This window comes from Anarrhichthys ocellatus, unplaced genomic scaffold (genome assembly GCF_004355925.1).
Source record: "Anarrhichthys ocellatus isolate YVR2014 unplaced genomic scaffold, GSC_Weel_1.0 scaffold20, whole genome shotgun sequence".
In the NCBI taxonomy this organism is placed as follows: Eukaryota; Metazoa; Chordata; class Actinopteri; order Perciformes; family Anarhichadidae; genus Anarrhichthys; species Anarrhichthys ocellatus.
In genome coordinates this window covers 6,435,938-6,453,859 of record NW_022280050.1, presented here as the reverse complement: position 1 = coordinate 6,453,859, position 17,922 = coordinate 6,435,938, and the positions used below count along the sequence as shown (strand labels likewise).

General features: G+C 40.4%; 2 protein-coding genes across 2 annotated transcripts in view; both read left to right on the top strand.

Moving 5' to 3' along the window:
- Positions 1 to 3,680: 3,680 nt before the first annotated feature.
- Positions 3,681 to 10,169, top strand: LOC116389643 (acetylcholine receptor subunit alpha). The gene is made up of 9 exons (XM_031858514.1): positions 3,681 to 3,740; positions 4,650 to 4,792; positions 4,880 to 4,924; positions 5,307 to 5,416; positions 5,830 to 6,025; positions 6,617 to 6,854; positions 9,042 to 9,265; positions 9,430 to 9,669; positions 9,762 to 10,169. The coding sequence occupies exons 1-9, from the start codon at positions 3,698 to 3,700 to the stop codon at positions 9,888 to 9,890; spliced, it is 1,368 nt and encodes a 455-aa protein (XP_031714374.1). The 5' UTR covers positions 3,681 to 3,697; the 3' UTR covers positions 9,891 to 10,169.
- A 2,282-nt stretch (positions 10,170 to 12,451) lies between these two features.
- The window catches only part of gpr155a (G protein-coupled receptor 155a), an 8,777-nt gene continuing 3,306 nt past the window's right edge, over positions 12,452 to 17,922 (top strand). The window contains exons 1-11 of the mRNA XM_031858473.1: positions 12,452 to 12,904; positions 13,084 to 13,585; positions 14,204 to 14,603; positions 14,953 to 15,121; positions 15,229 to 15,384; positions 15,918 to 16,001; positions 16,109 to 16,229; positions 16,339 to 16,423; positions 16,690 to 16,780; positions 16,881 to 17,076; positions 17,689 to 17,778. Of these exons, the coding sequence (XP_031714333.1) occupies positions 13,150 to 13,585; positions 14,204 to 14,603; positions 14,953 to 15,121; positions 15,229 to 15,384; positions 15,918 to 16,001; positions 16,109 to 16,229; positions 16,339 to 16,423; positions 16,690 to 16,780; positions 16,881 to 17,076; positions 17,689 to 17,778 (1,828 nt within the window). The 5' untranslated portion in view covers positions 12,452 to 12,904; positions 13,084 to 13,149. The remainder of the gene's footprint in view (positions 12,905 to 13,083; positions 13,586 to 14,203; positions 14,604 to 14,952; positions 15,122 to 15,228; positions 15,385 to 15,917; positions 16,002 to 16,108; positions 16,230 to 16,338; positions 16,424 to 16,689; positions 16,781 to 16,880; positions 17,077 to 17,688; positions 17,779 to 17,922) is intronic.

Genomic DNA, 17,922 nt, shown 5'->3' with positions numbered 1-17,922 from the left:
GTTCTTTGAGCCATCGGCCTCCATTGTTGCACTAAACACCTCAATACGCTGGCTGATGTTTTCCATCATCATCCTGGACAATTTCGGGTGAATCCGTAACACTCCATCCTCCTGCCATAAGTTCTCCCTAGAGCGCCAAACGTGTATTAATCGCTGAAAATAGTCCCCAACAAATGTACTATTTATTCCTGTTTGAGTAATGTTAGCTAAAAACAGCAGTTCCCAGCTATTTTTGGTAATTAGCCTAATTAAAAAATCAGTAGAATCTGATTGGGCTTGGGGCTGAGTGCCACGGACAGCAAGGGGAAATCAGAAATTATCAAGATACAGACAAACACATTCTTGTCTTTTCATGGGATTTGTTGGCAATAGTAAAAATATATAATAACAGCATCTGTATCCTTGAAAAGACTGATATATAAACATTTGATGCTGCTTAAAACATTTGAACTGAGCAACATTGTGGCTGAAGATATGACTAGTCTTCCATTCTGTATATTCAGAATGACATGTTGTGCCTAAAAGCCTCACGTCATGTGAATTTACTGTACATAAACCCCTCTAACAACACATCAGTCATACTGATTCATGGTGAGATTAAAACCAAACACACAACACCTAAGGCAACACCACTTGAGAGACTGTTAATTACTGGATATGCAAACAATGCCACATCAAATTTATGCATTTTGGGTTTAATCACCCACAGGTTATGTCTTTCCAAGCAATTTCTATAAACCAGCCATGCACAGCGATCAGTGACTCATTACACGACCACTGTTTCAAACTGTTTAGCCTCCAATATGAGTTATTTGGATAGTATCTTCATTTTACATTGCGTATTAATTTTTATTTTTTTCTGTGGACACGTGAGCTGTCAGGTGTGATTATTGTTGACAGATATAATATCTGACGTAACCACAGTGTTTGTGTTTTCGAAGCTTTATGTTCAGCTTTTCCCCGTGTTTAGGTTTTTGCACTTTAAATATCACCACAAAGCATCTGAGAAGCAATCACTGCTTGACATTTAATCACTGGGGTGTTGTGACCACATCACATTGAGTTAATGTAAGCCAAATTCAGACTTGTCTCTGGTGATTGTGTGGCAAAATTGGATTTTCATCCGACCGTTTATCCTCCCCCGCCATTATCAGCCATTTTAGATATATCATACCTTCATCTACATCAGGCACTGCCTGTGAAAGGAGGTAAGCCACACCAATAAAGCTATCGAGCTTTTTACCCTTCAGTCGGATGCTGTGATAACACCGTGTTGGAGTAATGTCTGCCAAATGCATTGTGCGGTGGATTTGCCTCATTCACAGTAATGAGACTCCATTTGAAAGGCTGTGATCCATGAGATAACTGACTTTTCACTGTTGACTGGATGCTAATGCTTTCCTCCAGCTGACCTGAATATTCAAATGTAGCAATATAAAGAAATATTCAGTTCACCAATGTGAAGTATTTGAAATCAAAACATTTTATTCTGTTAGATATAATCACGATTTTTTTGTATTTCATAAAGAACTCGCAACAGTGTAATAATCATATAAAAGGGTGAATTAATGTTGCTGTGCTTATACAATGCTAATTTATATGAAGGGTGATTTTACCTTTTAACAAACCAGCACCGTCAAAATAAGACTTGCATACTTAGCAACAGTGAAACCATATAATGGTTTATGATAATGGAAATATAAGAGTGTCTGCCAAGGACTGTTACTAATGCTGTTCAATGTCAAACGTTGCCATATTTATGTTGGAATATCATGTAAAAAAAAAACATTCAACACACATCATAATCTCTTTGTCTCAAATCTCTCTGTGAAAACTCTAATCCTCTTAATCTTCATCGAGGCATAAACATCCAGTATGTTGTCCAGTTTTCATTCACCTCCCTGCAGATATTACATGGACGCTTTCATTCAGATTCAATGAACATTTAATCACAGCGCAGTTATATACACACAGTTTACAGTCCTCCAGAGACTGGGATTCAAAGTGTTTTAATTAACAGTTGACAGAGAACCAAAACGCCTGGGACTACAGGTTGGCTGAGCAGATACAATGCTGGCTTGTCCCGTGTTACATGACAGACTTGAAGAAAGGCAAAGCGGTGCTTACATGGTGTAAGTTCAGGTTGCTTGAGTGATAGGAGATAGAGAGGGGGTGGGTTGAGACAAATCTCTCATAATTCAGACATTGCCAAAATGGTCATTTGTCCTTAAGTAAGATGAACGAGGCGGGCGGTTGAGTGACTGGCTGATTGAACGGATTTGGGGTGTGAGGAAATTGAGTTGCCTGACCCTTCACGGGCCGACAGGGTGGGGTAGTGCAGAGCAGAGGAGGGAAACATGGGTGTAACACCTGGCCCCCCAGGAAACACACAAGGCTGTTTGAACATCTGAATCATCTGAGATTATAATATCATAAATTGTGGGGCAACTGGACATGAGAGACGCTGCCTTTCATTGAACGACGATTAACTAAATCACTAAACAATGAGGAGCATATTGACATTTAAATGGTTTATAACACATTATAATGTTGTACGCAGATATACATTTGTCAGACTAACCATGTAGTGTATTACATATTATCACACAAAAATAAATAATGAATAATAATACAACTCAAATCACAGACTAATCATTCAACTTCACTAAAACTCTTATTAAGTTTATTATGTATTTTCAAAGTATAATTTCAAGGTTTAGCGGTAACGTACAAGGGAGCCTTTTATAAATATATATGATATATATATATATATATACATAAATCATCCATTTCATATAATGTTTTTTCTGAAATTCCATACAATTTCAAGAAATTCTTGATTTATTTTTATTTATTGACAGATATAATATCTGACGTAACCACAGTGTTTGTGTTGTTTGAAGCTTGACGTTCAGCTTGTCCCCGTGTTTAGGTTTTTGCACTTTAAATATCACCACAAAGCATCTGAGAAGCAATCACTGCTTGACATTTAATTTGACTTTCAAAATTCATCACATGATCTTCCTCAGCAGATGGAATATTGATCATATGCGACAATTTAACTGCTACTAAATGGCCCTTGTGGAAGGATCATATTGTCATGTTTGCAATGTCAAAAATGAACTTGACAGAGCTTTATTTTTTAATTCTAGTTGAAATCCAAAGCTTTACAATTATACCAAATATGACATATGTCAACAAAATGAAATGGTCCATCAGAGAGAGCTTTCTTTGGCACAAACAGATACGGACTAAACATATGAAATCATTACTCAGTGTTTCAAGGGGCTAAACATTATGGATCTGTGTAAACAGATTTGAAAACAGAAGGATAGGACATCACTGTTACAAGAAAAAGAAACCGCAAGCATGTGCTGCCTCTCATCTCGAGGTTGTGTGTGGCCGAGTTCACTATGGGATATTTCAGTGGTGGATTACTCCGGCATGTTGATCTTATAACAGATGACAAAGAATGTGGCCCTCTCAAATGACAAGCATTGGCAGCCAGTCACTCACATCCGCTGTCAGACAATAACAACAAGGCTGCCAGTGGAGAGCTTGGAGCTTGTACAGCAAGTCATTGGCCAGTGCTGAAAGAATGTTTTAGGTGGGTCAAACCTTTCCAATTCTCAAGTGGTCAACGGGCAGCGTGCGGAAGTTGGATCTTGGTTTTGGATGCCTGCATTTATTGGCAAGAATGAATACTGTATTTTCAATTTTTCATCTGGTCATTCTAGCAGGTAAGAACTTATTTAAAACTGAAGAAAATGTCTGTTGGTTACCTGTGGAAATATATGTCTGTCTACTTTGCTTGAATTACTTTGAGTGTTTAAAGTATAAAAAGTCTATAAAGTCTACAAAAACAATCAGTTAACTCTGTTTGCATTTATTGTGTTTATTGAGACTCTTATTTTAGTGAAAGCAACAAAACTAATGAGAAAATTTAAATTCTGTGCAAACCAGCTATTTGATTGACAAGGGCATGTGTGCTGTTTACATTTTGCCTTTCAACCTTCTGTCTGTCTGCCACTTCATGAAGTCACCTGCATAATTATATTGATGTGATTTGTTAGTTTACTGAGTTGAATGTCTGGAGAATCATTCAACCATTCAAACAACATGTTGCTGTAAAATGACCTTCGTTTCAAGGTCAGCTGCAAAATGAAATGGGATCTCGCTCTCTGGCTTGTGACAGATATGCAGTGGAAAGAGCATAAGAACATCTCTTTTAACAACCTCACTGGGGTGCTATTGCATTTTATCTCTCCTAAATATCTTGGAACTCCATTTAAGTAAGTAAACAAACATTTAACTTTTTTAAATCACCAAAATGTATTTAAAGCCCAACGTTTTGGAGCTTTTCTCCATGCACACTGTACACAAGTAAGTGGGTCAGTTTCAGTTTACAACCGAGTCCATGCACATGTATTGACTTTACAGCATAGTATGACACTTGTCACATCTATTTTCAACTCATATTAAATTAAGTCACCTCAAGTATCAGATGTTGTTAAAGCGACATTCTACTTTGGCACAGCATGATAATGTTTCATCACACACAAGTTGTAGCTTGAGGAGTAAAGAAATATTGCATTGCCTTAAATAGAGTAACTGTAAGCAACAATGAGCGTATACAGTGTGTTTTTTAGGTGCTGCGTGGGCCTCTTTTGATGAAACACGTCTGGTTAAAACCCTCTTCACTGGTTACAATAAGGTGGTCCGTCCTGTCAATCACTTCAAGGACCCGGTGGTTGTTACTGTGGGCCTTCAGCTCATCCAGCTCATCAGTGTGGTGAGGGCTCATGTAACACATCACATCACCATCTGTATTAAGATGTACTGTCATCAACTGTCGAAACACATTTATCTGGATTCACAGGACGAGGTCAACCAGATCGTCAGCAGCAATGTGCGACTGAAACAGGTTTGATACATGTTTTTGTTTATTTATGTTGATGAGATATTATGAAAGAAGAAGAGACTTCAGACACACCATCATATTTACGGATAATAATTTCAATAATGTATCAATGAAAATGAGTAAGAATGATTCTTTAGCTATCAGCTATCACTGAAGAAATATAGGAAATAAAATTATGTAGCAATTAATGGAACCCTTTATGTAGAAAATGTAATTTTCCTTTAAAATATTTTTCTGAACAAAATGTGTCTCCACTGTGAAAATGTAGTATTACATATTTGCTCATATTTGCTTTTTCTCAGAAAATAAAACATTAATAATGGATATCATAACAGAAGCGCTGTCCATTGTTCTGCGTGTCCTTTTCCGTTTGTTTGTTTTTCAGCAATGGAAAGATGTGAACTTGCAGTGGAACCCGGAGGATTACAGTGGAATCAAAAAGATCAGAGTTCCCTCCACTGACATTTGGCGGCCTGATCTGGTTCTCTACAACAAGTAGGTTATGTTGCAGGCTATATTTGATGCATGCCACATCTCTTTTCTATGAAACCTGTTTTTTCTTCAGTACAATAAGCTTTACATGACTGGAAGCATCCATACCTCTAGAAACAATTAACAATTTCAAAACTTTCCTATACTCCAGTATGCAGCATGTGAAAGCTCAGATTTCATTAGGCTAAATCTGGACTCTGCATTGACTCCCCCTCTCACCATATGCTGCGTCTAACATGCTGCTTTTTCCCCCACGACAACCAGCTCCGCTGCCACAACTTGTGCCAAGCTGAGCGCTGGTTGGCTGGGGTGCGAGACCAGCTCTGACCCCACCTCAGGCACCGATGTCCCCTTGTGTTAATATTTAACTTATTATCTCCCATGTTGATGCTGCCTGGGGTTTTCTGTGCCGGCAGTGCTGACGGAGACTTTGCCATCGTTCACGAGACCAAAGTGCTGCTGGAGCACACAGGAATGATCACATGGAACCCGCCTGCCATCTTCAAGAGCTACTGTGAAATCATCGTGCTGCATTTCCCCTTTGACCTCCAGAACTGCAGCATGAAGCTGGGTACCTGGACCTACGATGGAAACTTGGTCGTCGTCAATCCTGTAATTTCATTCAGGCCATTTCTTAAGAGGAATAGTTCAATATTTTGCGAAATGTGCTTCTTTGCTTTCTTCCAAAGAGTCAGATGAGAACATCAATACCACTCCCATATGTCTACATGCGTATAATATAAGGTTATAGACAGCAGCCAGTTAGCTTAGTTTAGCATATGCATTAAGAAGAAATAGCTAGTCTGGCTCTGTCCAAAGGTAAAAATCTGCCTGCCAGCACCTCTAAATCTCACTATGTAGCACAGTACATCTAGTTTGTTTCATGAGCACAGAAACTGAAAGGGGGAGAACTACATATTACAGTTTTATGAGGTCTTTTGTGTCAGACCATTTCTTGGCCAGCAGCAGTGACTTTTTTGTAGTCCCATAAAAACACACAAACAGGTACAGTTTCTGTACAGTTCTAACAAAAGAGATGTAACACGTTGATTCAGGCTGCTCTCCTTCATTGGTCGTACGTATACCTACAAAAAGTTGTCTCCTGTCTGTAGATTCATACCATACCATCAAAGAGTGGTATTGATCTTCTCATCAACTCTAAATCATCCTTTACTCACCCTGTTTATTGCCTCTCTTCACCAGGACAGTGACCGCCCTGATCTGAGTAACTTTATGGAAAGTGGGGAGTGGGTAATGAAGGATTTCCGCAGCTGGAAGCACTGGGTGTACTACGCTTGCTGCCCAGACACACCTTACCTGGACATCACCTACCACTTCCTCATGCTGCGGCTCCCGCTGTATTTCATCGTCAACGTCATCATCCCCTGCATGCTCTTCTCCTTCCTGACTGGTCTTGTCTTCTATCTTCCTACAGACTCTGGTATGTTGACACGGATTCCACATCGTTGATTTTCACAGGAATCTAACCTGAAGTATTAGTTAACAGCAAAATGACATTAAGACAAAAATATATACATATAGACATACATATATATGTATAGTTAAAAGCAATATCTCTGGCATTATAGCACTATACATTGTCCCAAGATTGATACCACTCTCATATCTCTATGACAAATATGAAGCTTAACCCAGGAGATGGTTATTGTAGCTTAGCACAAAGACTGGAAACGGGGGAAACAATAGCCTTGCTTGGTCCAACTGTTATTCACTATATAACATGCTAAATCCTTTTTGTTTAATCTGACATCTCCATGTCAGGGTTAATACTCCAGTAAAGACCCACACGCTGCCTTTTTCCTCTTGTTGCAATTCAATTTATATAAGAAATTGATTTTAAAATGATTTTATTGATTTAAGAACTTTATTGCTTCGACTGAAACAGAATAGTCCACTCACTGTGTAAGTCATATCAGTCCGCTATGAAAAAAATAGCAGACTGTAGAATGCAGTTAATTGACCAATCAGAGTTGAGTATTCAACAAAGCTAAGTAATTAGCTAAGCTAACAGTTTCTTCGTTGTAGTTTCATGTTCAGCCCACAGACATGGAAGATGTATTTTCTTATCTAACTCTCAGTAGGAAAGCAACTTATTTCCCAAAATCTAAAACTAGTTCTTGAACACGGAGGACAGTAAATGTCATTCACATCTGAAATGTAGGGTCAAGTACAGTAGTAGTGATGCACTATGACACGCTCAACTGATGCACTTAGATGCACACTGAATATTTATTATAAGGGGTATGCAAAAAAAATATGTGCAAATTGTTAAGAACGTTCTGTAAAAATTCTACACTTTTTTAAATTGTCCTCTTTCATGATATGTGATGAAAACACAGATATGATATGATATGATAACCAACATGACAAAACCTTGTCCCTTATTCTGAGCCATCAGCTGCCGCAGGAACTGCACCGCATGTGTGCACATCTGGATATGTTCCCAGTGTATAGGTCTGCCTCATTACCCAGGGTCCCTCTGTGTTGTCAAGTCTGAAAGCAGGCCTTTGCTTTAATGTATAATAGATCACTTGATCTCAGTTTCTGATACGACTGCTGACAGGAAAGTGTGGAGGAGGACCTGGTGCCAAAAGATGCTCTCTCTCTGGGATTACTGCTCGTACTGAACAACAAAAACATGTCTTGCATTTTACTCGTGAAATGGTGTCAGAATCTGTTTACTTGTGCTATTGTTGGGTGAAAGAAACAACAACGACAAAATTGCTCACACTCTTTAGAATGTGATTTGCTGGTTTGGTTGATCATTGCAGTTTTTGTGTAGTTGTGTAACTATCCTGATTGGGTGGGAAGGGAAGGAAAGTATTTACTCATAGCAACAGCCCTCCCCTGTGGCACTGTATTAAGATTGCATGTTATGGGTATCATGAGCTAACAAGCTGTTTAAAGTGGCAGCTCCACAATTCCCACACCTAGTTCAGAGTTATTTATTTCAATGTTTCTTTTAAAGTATAGGATGTGTTTAAACAACACAGAATGCGTTATTGTATATTCCATTTCTCACTGAAAAAACATCATGTCCTCTTCAACTAAAACTATATTCTATTAGAAACATTTTGGGACGGATGTTGTGGTCTGAAGTTAACCCATCACAATTAAGCAATGATGATTCGTGAACCATCGTCCTTGCTTTCGTATTTGTCACAAGTTCAACTGAAGAACTATTTATTTTTGAAGGATTTTTAGAGTCTTAAAGTAATATTATCCAGAAATTGACAAGAAGAAAAAGCAAACATTATTGATAAGATATTGTTATGCAATTTTTTCAATTGTTAATCTGTGACCTTATAAACAGCGTTGGAAAAACAATCACACATCAGGTAATTTCAGTAGCTGTTTTAAAGCTTTTTATCATATCACATATCGCAAATGCTACTAAAAGACCCTTAAGGTGAGATTGTTTTGTCAAATGTTACTCATCTGGACCCTTCAGCTTAATCCTGCCCTTCTAATCGTGTCCTGACCTCCTCACTGTGAAACACCGGTCTAAATGTTGATAGAATATTTCTTAGAACTGCATATTGCATGACGTCCTCTCAGTTTAAGACTAATTAAAATGCTAGTGAGGATGTTATGTTGTGTCTCATAGGTGAGAAGATGACTCTCAGCATATCTGTCTTGCTGTCTCTGACTGTGTTCCTGCTGGTCATTGTTGAGCTGATCCCCTCTACCTCCAGTGCTGTACCGCTCATTGGGAAGTACATGCTCTTCACCATGGTCTTCGTCATTGCCTCCATCATCATCACTGTCATTGTCATCAACACCCACCACCGCTCCCCGAGCACTCACACAATGCCGGACTGGGTCCGCACGGTGAGCACAACAGCATTAATTGAATAGAAATCCATTGGTCCTATTCCCAAGCTTTGGAGAAGAATCCTTAATGATTTTTTCTCTCTGTGTTATTGTGCCATCTAGTGGTAGTAGATGTTGTATGTCCCTTGACATTGTGCATATCTTTTGTCTTTCTATGACAGGTCTTTATTGAAACCATTCCCAACATCATGTTCTTCTCAACAATGAAACGCCCAGGAAAAGAAAAGCAGACCAAATCTAGTATCTATGGTGCTGATTTTGACATCTCAGACATCTCTGGCAACCAGACCTCTTCTGTTACCTACCAGTCACCCATCACCAAGAACCCTGACGTCCGCAGTGCCATTGAAGGAGTCAAGTACATCGCAGAAACCATGAAATCAGATGAGGAATCCAACAATGTAATCTCTCTCACACAGAAAGAGTCACTAATATGGTTCTTTCAGGATTTTTGCTTTTGTGTAAGTGACACGTCCCTTTTTTCTCTTTTCAGGCGGCTGAAGAGTGGAAGTTTGTGGCCATGGTGTTGGATCATATTCTGCTGTGTGTGTTCATGGCTGTGTGTCTGATCGGCACATTAGGCGTGTTCGCAGGCCGTCTCATTGAGCTGAGCATGCTCTAAAGGCTTGCACCGTATCAGATTTGTTGCTCAATGTGAAACTTCCGACCTTTGTTTTTTAATCTACGGCATGTTGCCCAGCAGCATTCACGCTGCATGTGAAAATCTCTGTTTGCTCTTTAGAGTATCGGTCCTATTTGGGATTGTAAAAGAGCATGGTGTTTACAGTGTCCTCAGCATATTTTATGACAAAACTGTTGTTTTTCTGCTTTTTTAAGGAATATATGTGTGTAATTGAAATGTTGAATTCATTCAAAAGAAAACTTCCTTGACATGTTTATAGGGAACAACTGAATAAAAGGGTTTTTTGTCAGTTTTTAAGGTGATAAGTACAATAAAGCTACACATTAACTCTGATATGGAGTTTGGACTTTTCCCTGATATTGCTTTTGCACTTGCCCCTGATTTATCAGGTCTGGTGGAAAAAATTATTCAATACCGAGTGAGTCCTATGATACTGAAATTAAGAAACATTGAGGAAAGAAGTTTGTCTTTAAAGTCTTTATTCTCTGTGTAGAGAAGGTTCAATCGTCATTCAGAATGCAATGCGGTCTGAAGGAGGAAGAACCTAGAGTGTTGGTTGTGTACGACTTATAAAGGCTTGAGCACATGGTGGGATAGGAGGAACTCATCACTCGGACATCTGGACAACAGTGATCATTCACTGATTAACCATTGAATGGTTAATCACTGATTAGTCCACTGATTATATCCCCATTCAGCCCCCTATATAAGTTGACAGTATCATGCACTTGATTAAGACCCACACCTAATATTACTCAACCTGAGAGGACCCCTACTGGCCATGTCTGACATTGATTATTAACTTTGTTAATACAAAAAGGGCCAAAACACTGAGTGGTTAGCCATCACACAGGACATGCAGGCTTTGTTGGCCAATAGAAACACGAGCTTTCTGAAGCACTTATGCCTCTCTAATTATGCCTTTATTCATGGAGCATTCTCCACGATTTTCCACTGCACTCTTTAGATGTGTTTATTTTTCTCCATTTCACATTCAAATACAGATGCAAATTCTGTTCTCTTGAGTTATTAGCTCCACATATGTTTATATTCACACAGCCTTGAACTGTTTTGGATCTGTCACTTTGCTCTCATAAACATAGATGTTTATGAGATGTTTATGAGAGCAAAGTGACAGATGCAAAACAGTTAAAGTTGCAGGCCGCAAAACTACAACAGTGAATTATTAAGATTAAAGATGAAGCACAGTGCAGACTTAGTTATAGTTCTCTGTGAACATATCCCGAAAAATGATCCCACATTAATGTCACATTCATGTCATCCATTTTTAATACAGATATTGAATACTGCAGATTTAACTGATTTAACTTGCTTCTTTTTGTGCAAGCGTTTAGTAAAACAAATAAGTGATAATAAAACATATGTATATAAAACTACAATACACATACACTACAATAATAGTATGTAACATTAGTCAAATAAACAACTTACAACAACAACTTTCCAAGCAACTCTTCACAATACAATGAGCATAAATGTTTTTTGCTAGTAGTCTGGATGAGGATTCTATGGATAGATATAAAAGCCAAATACATTCAAATTGAAAAATGTTTCTTTTTGAAAAGTTGATTAGCAATAAAATACAAATTTAGTTATTTCTTTACCCAAAATTGACTGCCCAGTTTAATTCAGTTTGATTACTATACTGTATATTTGTATGTGATGAGAGGCAATCAAGACCAAGTGTGCAACAGCTTCCAGCTTGTTAATAAAAATGCATATTTTTACATATATATATGTATATATATATATTAATCCATCCATCCATCCATTTTCCTCCGCTTATCCGGGGTCGGGTCGCGGTGGCAGCAGGCCAAGCAGGCTGACCCAGACCTCCCTCTCACCGGCAACATGTTCCAGCTCATTCTGGGGGATCCCGAGGCGTTCCCAGGCCAGCTGGGAGATGTAATCCCTCCAGCGTGTTCTGGGTCTTCCCCGGGGTCTCTTCCCAGTTGGACGTGCCTGGAAAACCTCCAGTGGGAGGCATCCTAATTAGATGCCCGAACCACCTCAGCTGACTCCTTTCGACGTGAAGGAGTAGCGGCTCGACTCCAAGCTCCCTCCTGATGACCGAGCTCCTTACCCTATCTCTAAGGCTGAGCCCGGCCACCCTACGGAGGAAGCCCATTTCGGCCGCTTGTAACCGCGACCTTGTCCTTTCGGTCACGACCCAGAGTTCGTGACCATAGGTGAGGGTAGGAACGTAGACCGAGTGGTAAATTGAGAGCTTTGCCTTCCGGCTCAGCTCCCTCTTCACCAAGACGGTCCGGTGCAGCGCCTGCTTTACTGCTGCAGCCGCACCGATCCGTCTGTCGATCTCCCGCTCCATCTTACCCTCACTCGTGAACAAGACCCCGAGATACTTGAACTCCTTCGCTTGAGGTAGGCACTCCGTCCCCACCTGGAGGGAGCAATCCACCGGTTTCCGGCAGAGAACCATGGCCTCAGATTTGGAGGTACTAACTCTCATCCCCGCCGCTTCACACTCGGCTGCAAACCGCCCCAGTGAATGCTGGAGGTCACGATCCGAGGAGGCTAACAGGACCACATCATATGCAAACAGCAGATGGTGTATAATGCAAACAGCATTATATATTAATATATAGATATATTGAATATTGTTTCTTTAAGGCAGCAGAGATGAGGGTATAAGCTCCGCCCCCTCCCACTGTCTGGCTAATGTGATTGGTTAAACCGTTGTTGACAATCGGAGATTATAAAAGTTGCTGGGTGGGAACTGAACTACTGTTAATACCTATGTAACGTACGCAGTTTGAGCAGCAAATGTTGGCTAGTGAAGAATTATGTAAACAGTTTCCTAACAGTGGATTTACAAGCTTTTTAACACCACATTTTCGACGACACCCTTAGCTACTCTCGGTTCACCACTTTAGCTTAGCTGGCTAACCGCTCCTCCTGTGTCCATGTGACCGTTACAGCAGCGTTACTTGAGGGGGGACAACACAAAGCAGGTGAGTAACTGTAATGCCCACACTGACATTGAAACGCTCGTTGGATATGGTAACAGTTTTAACATACGGATATGATGTTGTTTCGGTTAACTAACGCAGTTGTGTGGTCATCTTTGCACCGACCTGTTCGACAGCTGTAACGGCTCCTGATTTAACTGTAGCTCATTTCCCTCTTTCAGTACCGCGGACATTGACATGACTTCAAACCAGGCGTGACAGGTCACCCTCGAGGGAGCGTCGGCATAATGGAGGCACCGGAAAGAGCCAACAACTTCCATTGTTCACACGAGGAGGGGGACGACGGGGACTCCTCTGCGCTCTCATCCAGCATGTCCATTGACAAACTCTTACCGGCTCTGCTGGAGTGCTTTGGGATCATATTGTGTGGGTACATCGCAGGGAGGGCGAACATCATCACGTCCACCCAGGCCAAAGGTTTGGGGAATTTTGTGTCCAAGTTTGCTCTCCCAGCGCTGCTGTTCAAGAACATGGTGCTGTTGGACTTTGGGAATGTCATCTGGCCGTTCCTGTGGAGCATCCTCATTGCCAAAGTGGCTGTGTTTGTCATCGTGTGCGTGCTCACGCTAATAGTTGCCAGTCCCGAGGGCCGCTACAGTAAAGCTGGGCTCTTCTCGATATTTGCCACCCAAAGCAATGACTTTGCCTTGGGCTATCCCATTGGTAAGTATGATGACTTTAAGCCTACCACCCACAGTGCCTTTTATTCACTGCTGCAAATGTAAACATGCATGTTTGCCCATCCTTCAAACCAAACCTATAATTATCTTTATGTTGCAATGTAAACTACCTCAGCAAACAATGAGATGGCTTCCAAGGCCCTCCCTTATTGACATTCATACAAAACAAATACAGAGGTTGTGACCTTTTCATCATCCTGTACTTGCATACTTGCAGAAAACACATCTTTGATCATGTGTATGCACAGCTACCTTTAGTTTATTTGGAAAAGTTTACATTTAATCTACCAAAACTGGCCCAATGATTAAAAAACCCTGTGCTTTAATGGTCTGTTTGCATGTTTTAATAGTCGTCTCAGGCTGTTATCAAATTAATAAAGCACCCATTTAAGCTTGATCGAATAACTGACAATTATGCAAATTTAAAATGGAGTGGATGGTAATTCCCGCAGTTCTTCATTCAAGTGAAGCAGAATTTCTAGCAGCATCAACTTGCTCCTAAGCCTTTCTCCCCCATTTGATATGTTAGTGGTGACATTTCCGAAACATATCCTTTGTTTGCTTTCACTGAATATTTGTTCCATTTTGTCTTCATCCACAGTTGAGGCCCTGTACCAGAGTACATACCCAGAGTACCTCCAGTACATCTACCTGGTTGCACCCGTGTCCCTGATGCTTCTAAATCCCATCGGCTTTGCCTTCTGCGAGATCCAGAAGTGGAAGAATGGGGCGTATCGCCAGCAGAGAAAACTCTTGATCGTGGGACTTGTAGTCTTACAGGTCCTGAAGAACCCTATAGTGTTCATGGTTATCATCGGCATCATCGCCCACTTTGCCCTCCACCAGACGGTTCCTCCCTTCATGGCTGAATTTGTGGATGGCTTGGCCAACTCTTTCGGGGGAGCAGCTCTGTTCTACTTGGGTCTCACCATGGTGGGACAGTTGGGGAAATTAACCAGATCCACAGTCGTGACACTGATATTACTCACTACAGCAAAACTGTGAGTGGGAAAAAAAAACCCAACAACTTCACTGCTCCTGATGTTTGTGCAAGAGATGATTTAGTGTTATCAGATGACCTCTTTCTAATGAGACATGCTCTTAGGAGTGTGCAGAGTCAGCAGGTCTGTAAAGGGCTCCCAACATGTTGTTTTGTGCTGATGGTTTGGGTGACTCAGACATCTCCCGCACCACAAAGCCTTTTACCAAGTGACATGCAAAGAGGTCTTAGGAGAGTGTAGCATGATAATAGCTCTGTAAATAATTTAGTAGAACTGCATTTTTCAGTGTAGTGTTAACTAAACCCTCAAACAATGGTTCATGACACCCGTCTTTGGATTTGAGTTTCAGGTTGCTGATGCCGCTGATTTGTAAGGAAATGGTGGATCTGTTGGACAACAGCAACACCGGCGCTATGAACCACTCGAGCCTCTCCAATTACGCTTTTCTTTATGGAGTGTTTCCCACCGCACCAAGCGTGGCCATCTATGCTGTCTATTATAACGCAGAGCTGGAAGTTGTGAGTTCTATACATCTACCTGCCAACCTCTTATGTGCCATACAGGTTCTGAGCTGTTCATTTCTTTGTATTTTACCTCCGTGATTTTGATTTGTGCTTCCTAACAGGTCACCTCTGGGATGATGATCAGCACTTTTCTCTCGGCTCCAATCATGTTTGTTTCTGCCTGGTTACTTACAATGCGTTGGATGGATCCTCAGCTATTGATGAATTCACTGCAGAATGTCAGCTTTAACATCAGCATAGTTTCCCTGGTTGCACTGGTGAGTCGTGCGCTTTAGTGTGACATGTGTGAACTTCTTGTTGGCTAATATTTTACAGCTGACTTTTTAACAGCTGGTTCTTTTGTTCATTATTTTTTCTCGGTGTGTGGAAACTGAGGTCAAAGTGAATGAAATTTGTTCTAGCATGCTCCACTTCTTAACTGAAGGCAGTTTGCCCTTTCATGATTTCAGTTAGTTAGTTCCATAACATGGCACAATTCACCATTGATATTACACGCACCATCTTTTTGAAAATACAAAACAATATGGCCTCTTGTTGGATGTTTTTAACCACCGTCATTCAGAGGATGTGTGGCCAAACAGATGCTTTACTGAATTATGGACCTACTTCCTCTTTAATTTCGACTTTCAGTGTATCCTTTAAGGAACCTGCAACTTATTGCTGTAAATCTTTAGTGTTTCTTGTTCCTTTGCTTTTAAATAGATAACTTGCCAACACTGTTTAATAATAGTTGTATTTAGCATCTCTGCAAAGGTTTTTATGAATTTAAATATATATTTTTCTCTTCCAGGTGTGGACAATTACTGTCATGTTTTTAAGCAAGAAATTCAAGAGGCTTCCTCACATGTTTACAGTCAACCTTTTCTTTGCACAGGTGAGCACACTTGCACATACTCACTAAATTGATTTGATTATCCGTTAATTGAATTGACAAGACATCTACCAGTAAGTTTAACTTCACATCATGTGTCTGTTCTCTAGTTTCTTACTTGTATCGGGATGATCCTGTGGAACTTTGTGGTGAAAGAAGACAACTTCGTCGGGCAAATCCTGACATTCTCGTTGTTATGTACCTCCCTCTACAGTACCTTTGTTTGGCCAGGTATGCACACAACCATCCAGCCACATTAACCCCACGTTCGTTTATCTTGGTGAGCTCTGGAATCTGAAGTTTGACTGCTAATTGTTTAATGCTTGTTTTGGTGTTTTAGGTTTAATAGCACTTTCTCTTGTGCTCATAAAAAGGTTTGAGGATGTGAAAGTTTCACCGGGCTTGTTCGTCATAGCTGGCTGGGGGTGAGTCATTAAGGAAGACATACCTCGGAAATGAAACTAACTAGTTTGTCTGGTCTTTTAAAACAATAGAGCCTCAATCAGAATAACTGCCCTAAATTATAGTTCACATGTTGGGGAGGATTTTTTACAGGGGTGATGATGCCTCACTTCAATGGAAATGATCAAACAAACCTTTTCAATTCCTGCACATTTAATCTGCAGTTCAGTGTCGTTAAGATGGTTTACCTTTTACATCTTAATACTTTTTTTTTGTCTTTAATTAACAGGGTTCCAGCCTCAGTAACTGCTGTGTTGCTCATTTCTGGGGTAAAAATGTCAGACACTATTGACTCGGCATTCTTTTACGGCAAACCACAGGTAACATGAGTGGAAATCATTACTTTTTCTGCCATTTAGGAACTGCTATTGAACCCCCAACGAATGACCTAAAAGTCTGCATGTGTGTGTTCTTTGACAGATCATCTGCACTACAGTTGTAGTTGCCTTCAGTATACTGCTGGGTGGGAGCTCTCTTGTGTGTCTCAGTAGAGGAAGCTGGTCCCACAGTGACCAAAGCCAAGAGGGAAACTCTGCAGAGGATCTAGTGACTGAGATTGAAGCAGAAAACCAGACTCTGATTGAGCCAGTCAGCCCATCGGGAGATCTCAACAGAGGTACTTTCTCTAATGGAGACCATTTAACAGAAACAACATTTGTTTGATTGGGTAACCTTGATGGCACTGAATAAATACCAGGTTGCCAAGTACAGTAGTTATGAGGTCTGTATCACAGCACATTATAATCACTTGATCATACAGAGGATGTTCTGTCACCTGAGTTGTCAAAGCCCAAGTTGAAAGGAAAGGAAGAGCACAATCAGTCACGACTAACACTTATCTTTAAGACGTCCACAGAAAACTGCCACGTAAGCAACGCAGCGTGTGTCCAATGTTCGTCCCTCCGCAGATCATTCTCTATTAAACTGAGTAGAAAAAAAAAAAGCTTCTGCAGTTACAAAATCATAAACTAAACACTGTAAAAAAAAAAAAAAAAAAAAAGAAGAAGGAACACAACTTTCTGCATGTCATTATCTGGAGAACCACGATATCTGGAGTTCCTCCTAAGTTAAGTTAGTTATTTAAAGTAAGCAATGAACAGCAACACTAAACGCATCATCTCTCCATAAGTGGTGCTATTGAATGTGCTTTTTGCTTCCAGTGTGAACTGTGAGGATATCGTAGTAATGTGGTAAACAATCCCTCCCACTTCTATCACTTTGTTATCAGCGTGCCTCGTATGTGACTGTGCACCACCCCAGCCCATGCCTGACATGATCACCAGCACAAATATGAACAACACTCCAACAACACTCGCAGGTATTGTGACCAGCAACAGAATTTAGAATGCATTAAACCCCAATAAGTAGAACATATCAGCACAGAACAACCATGACACTTTAATAATGTTCAGCTTTTCTCTCCAATGAATACGATTCAGTCTTGTAAATCTCTGTTCTGCTG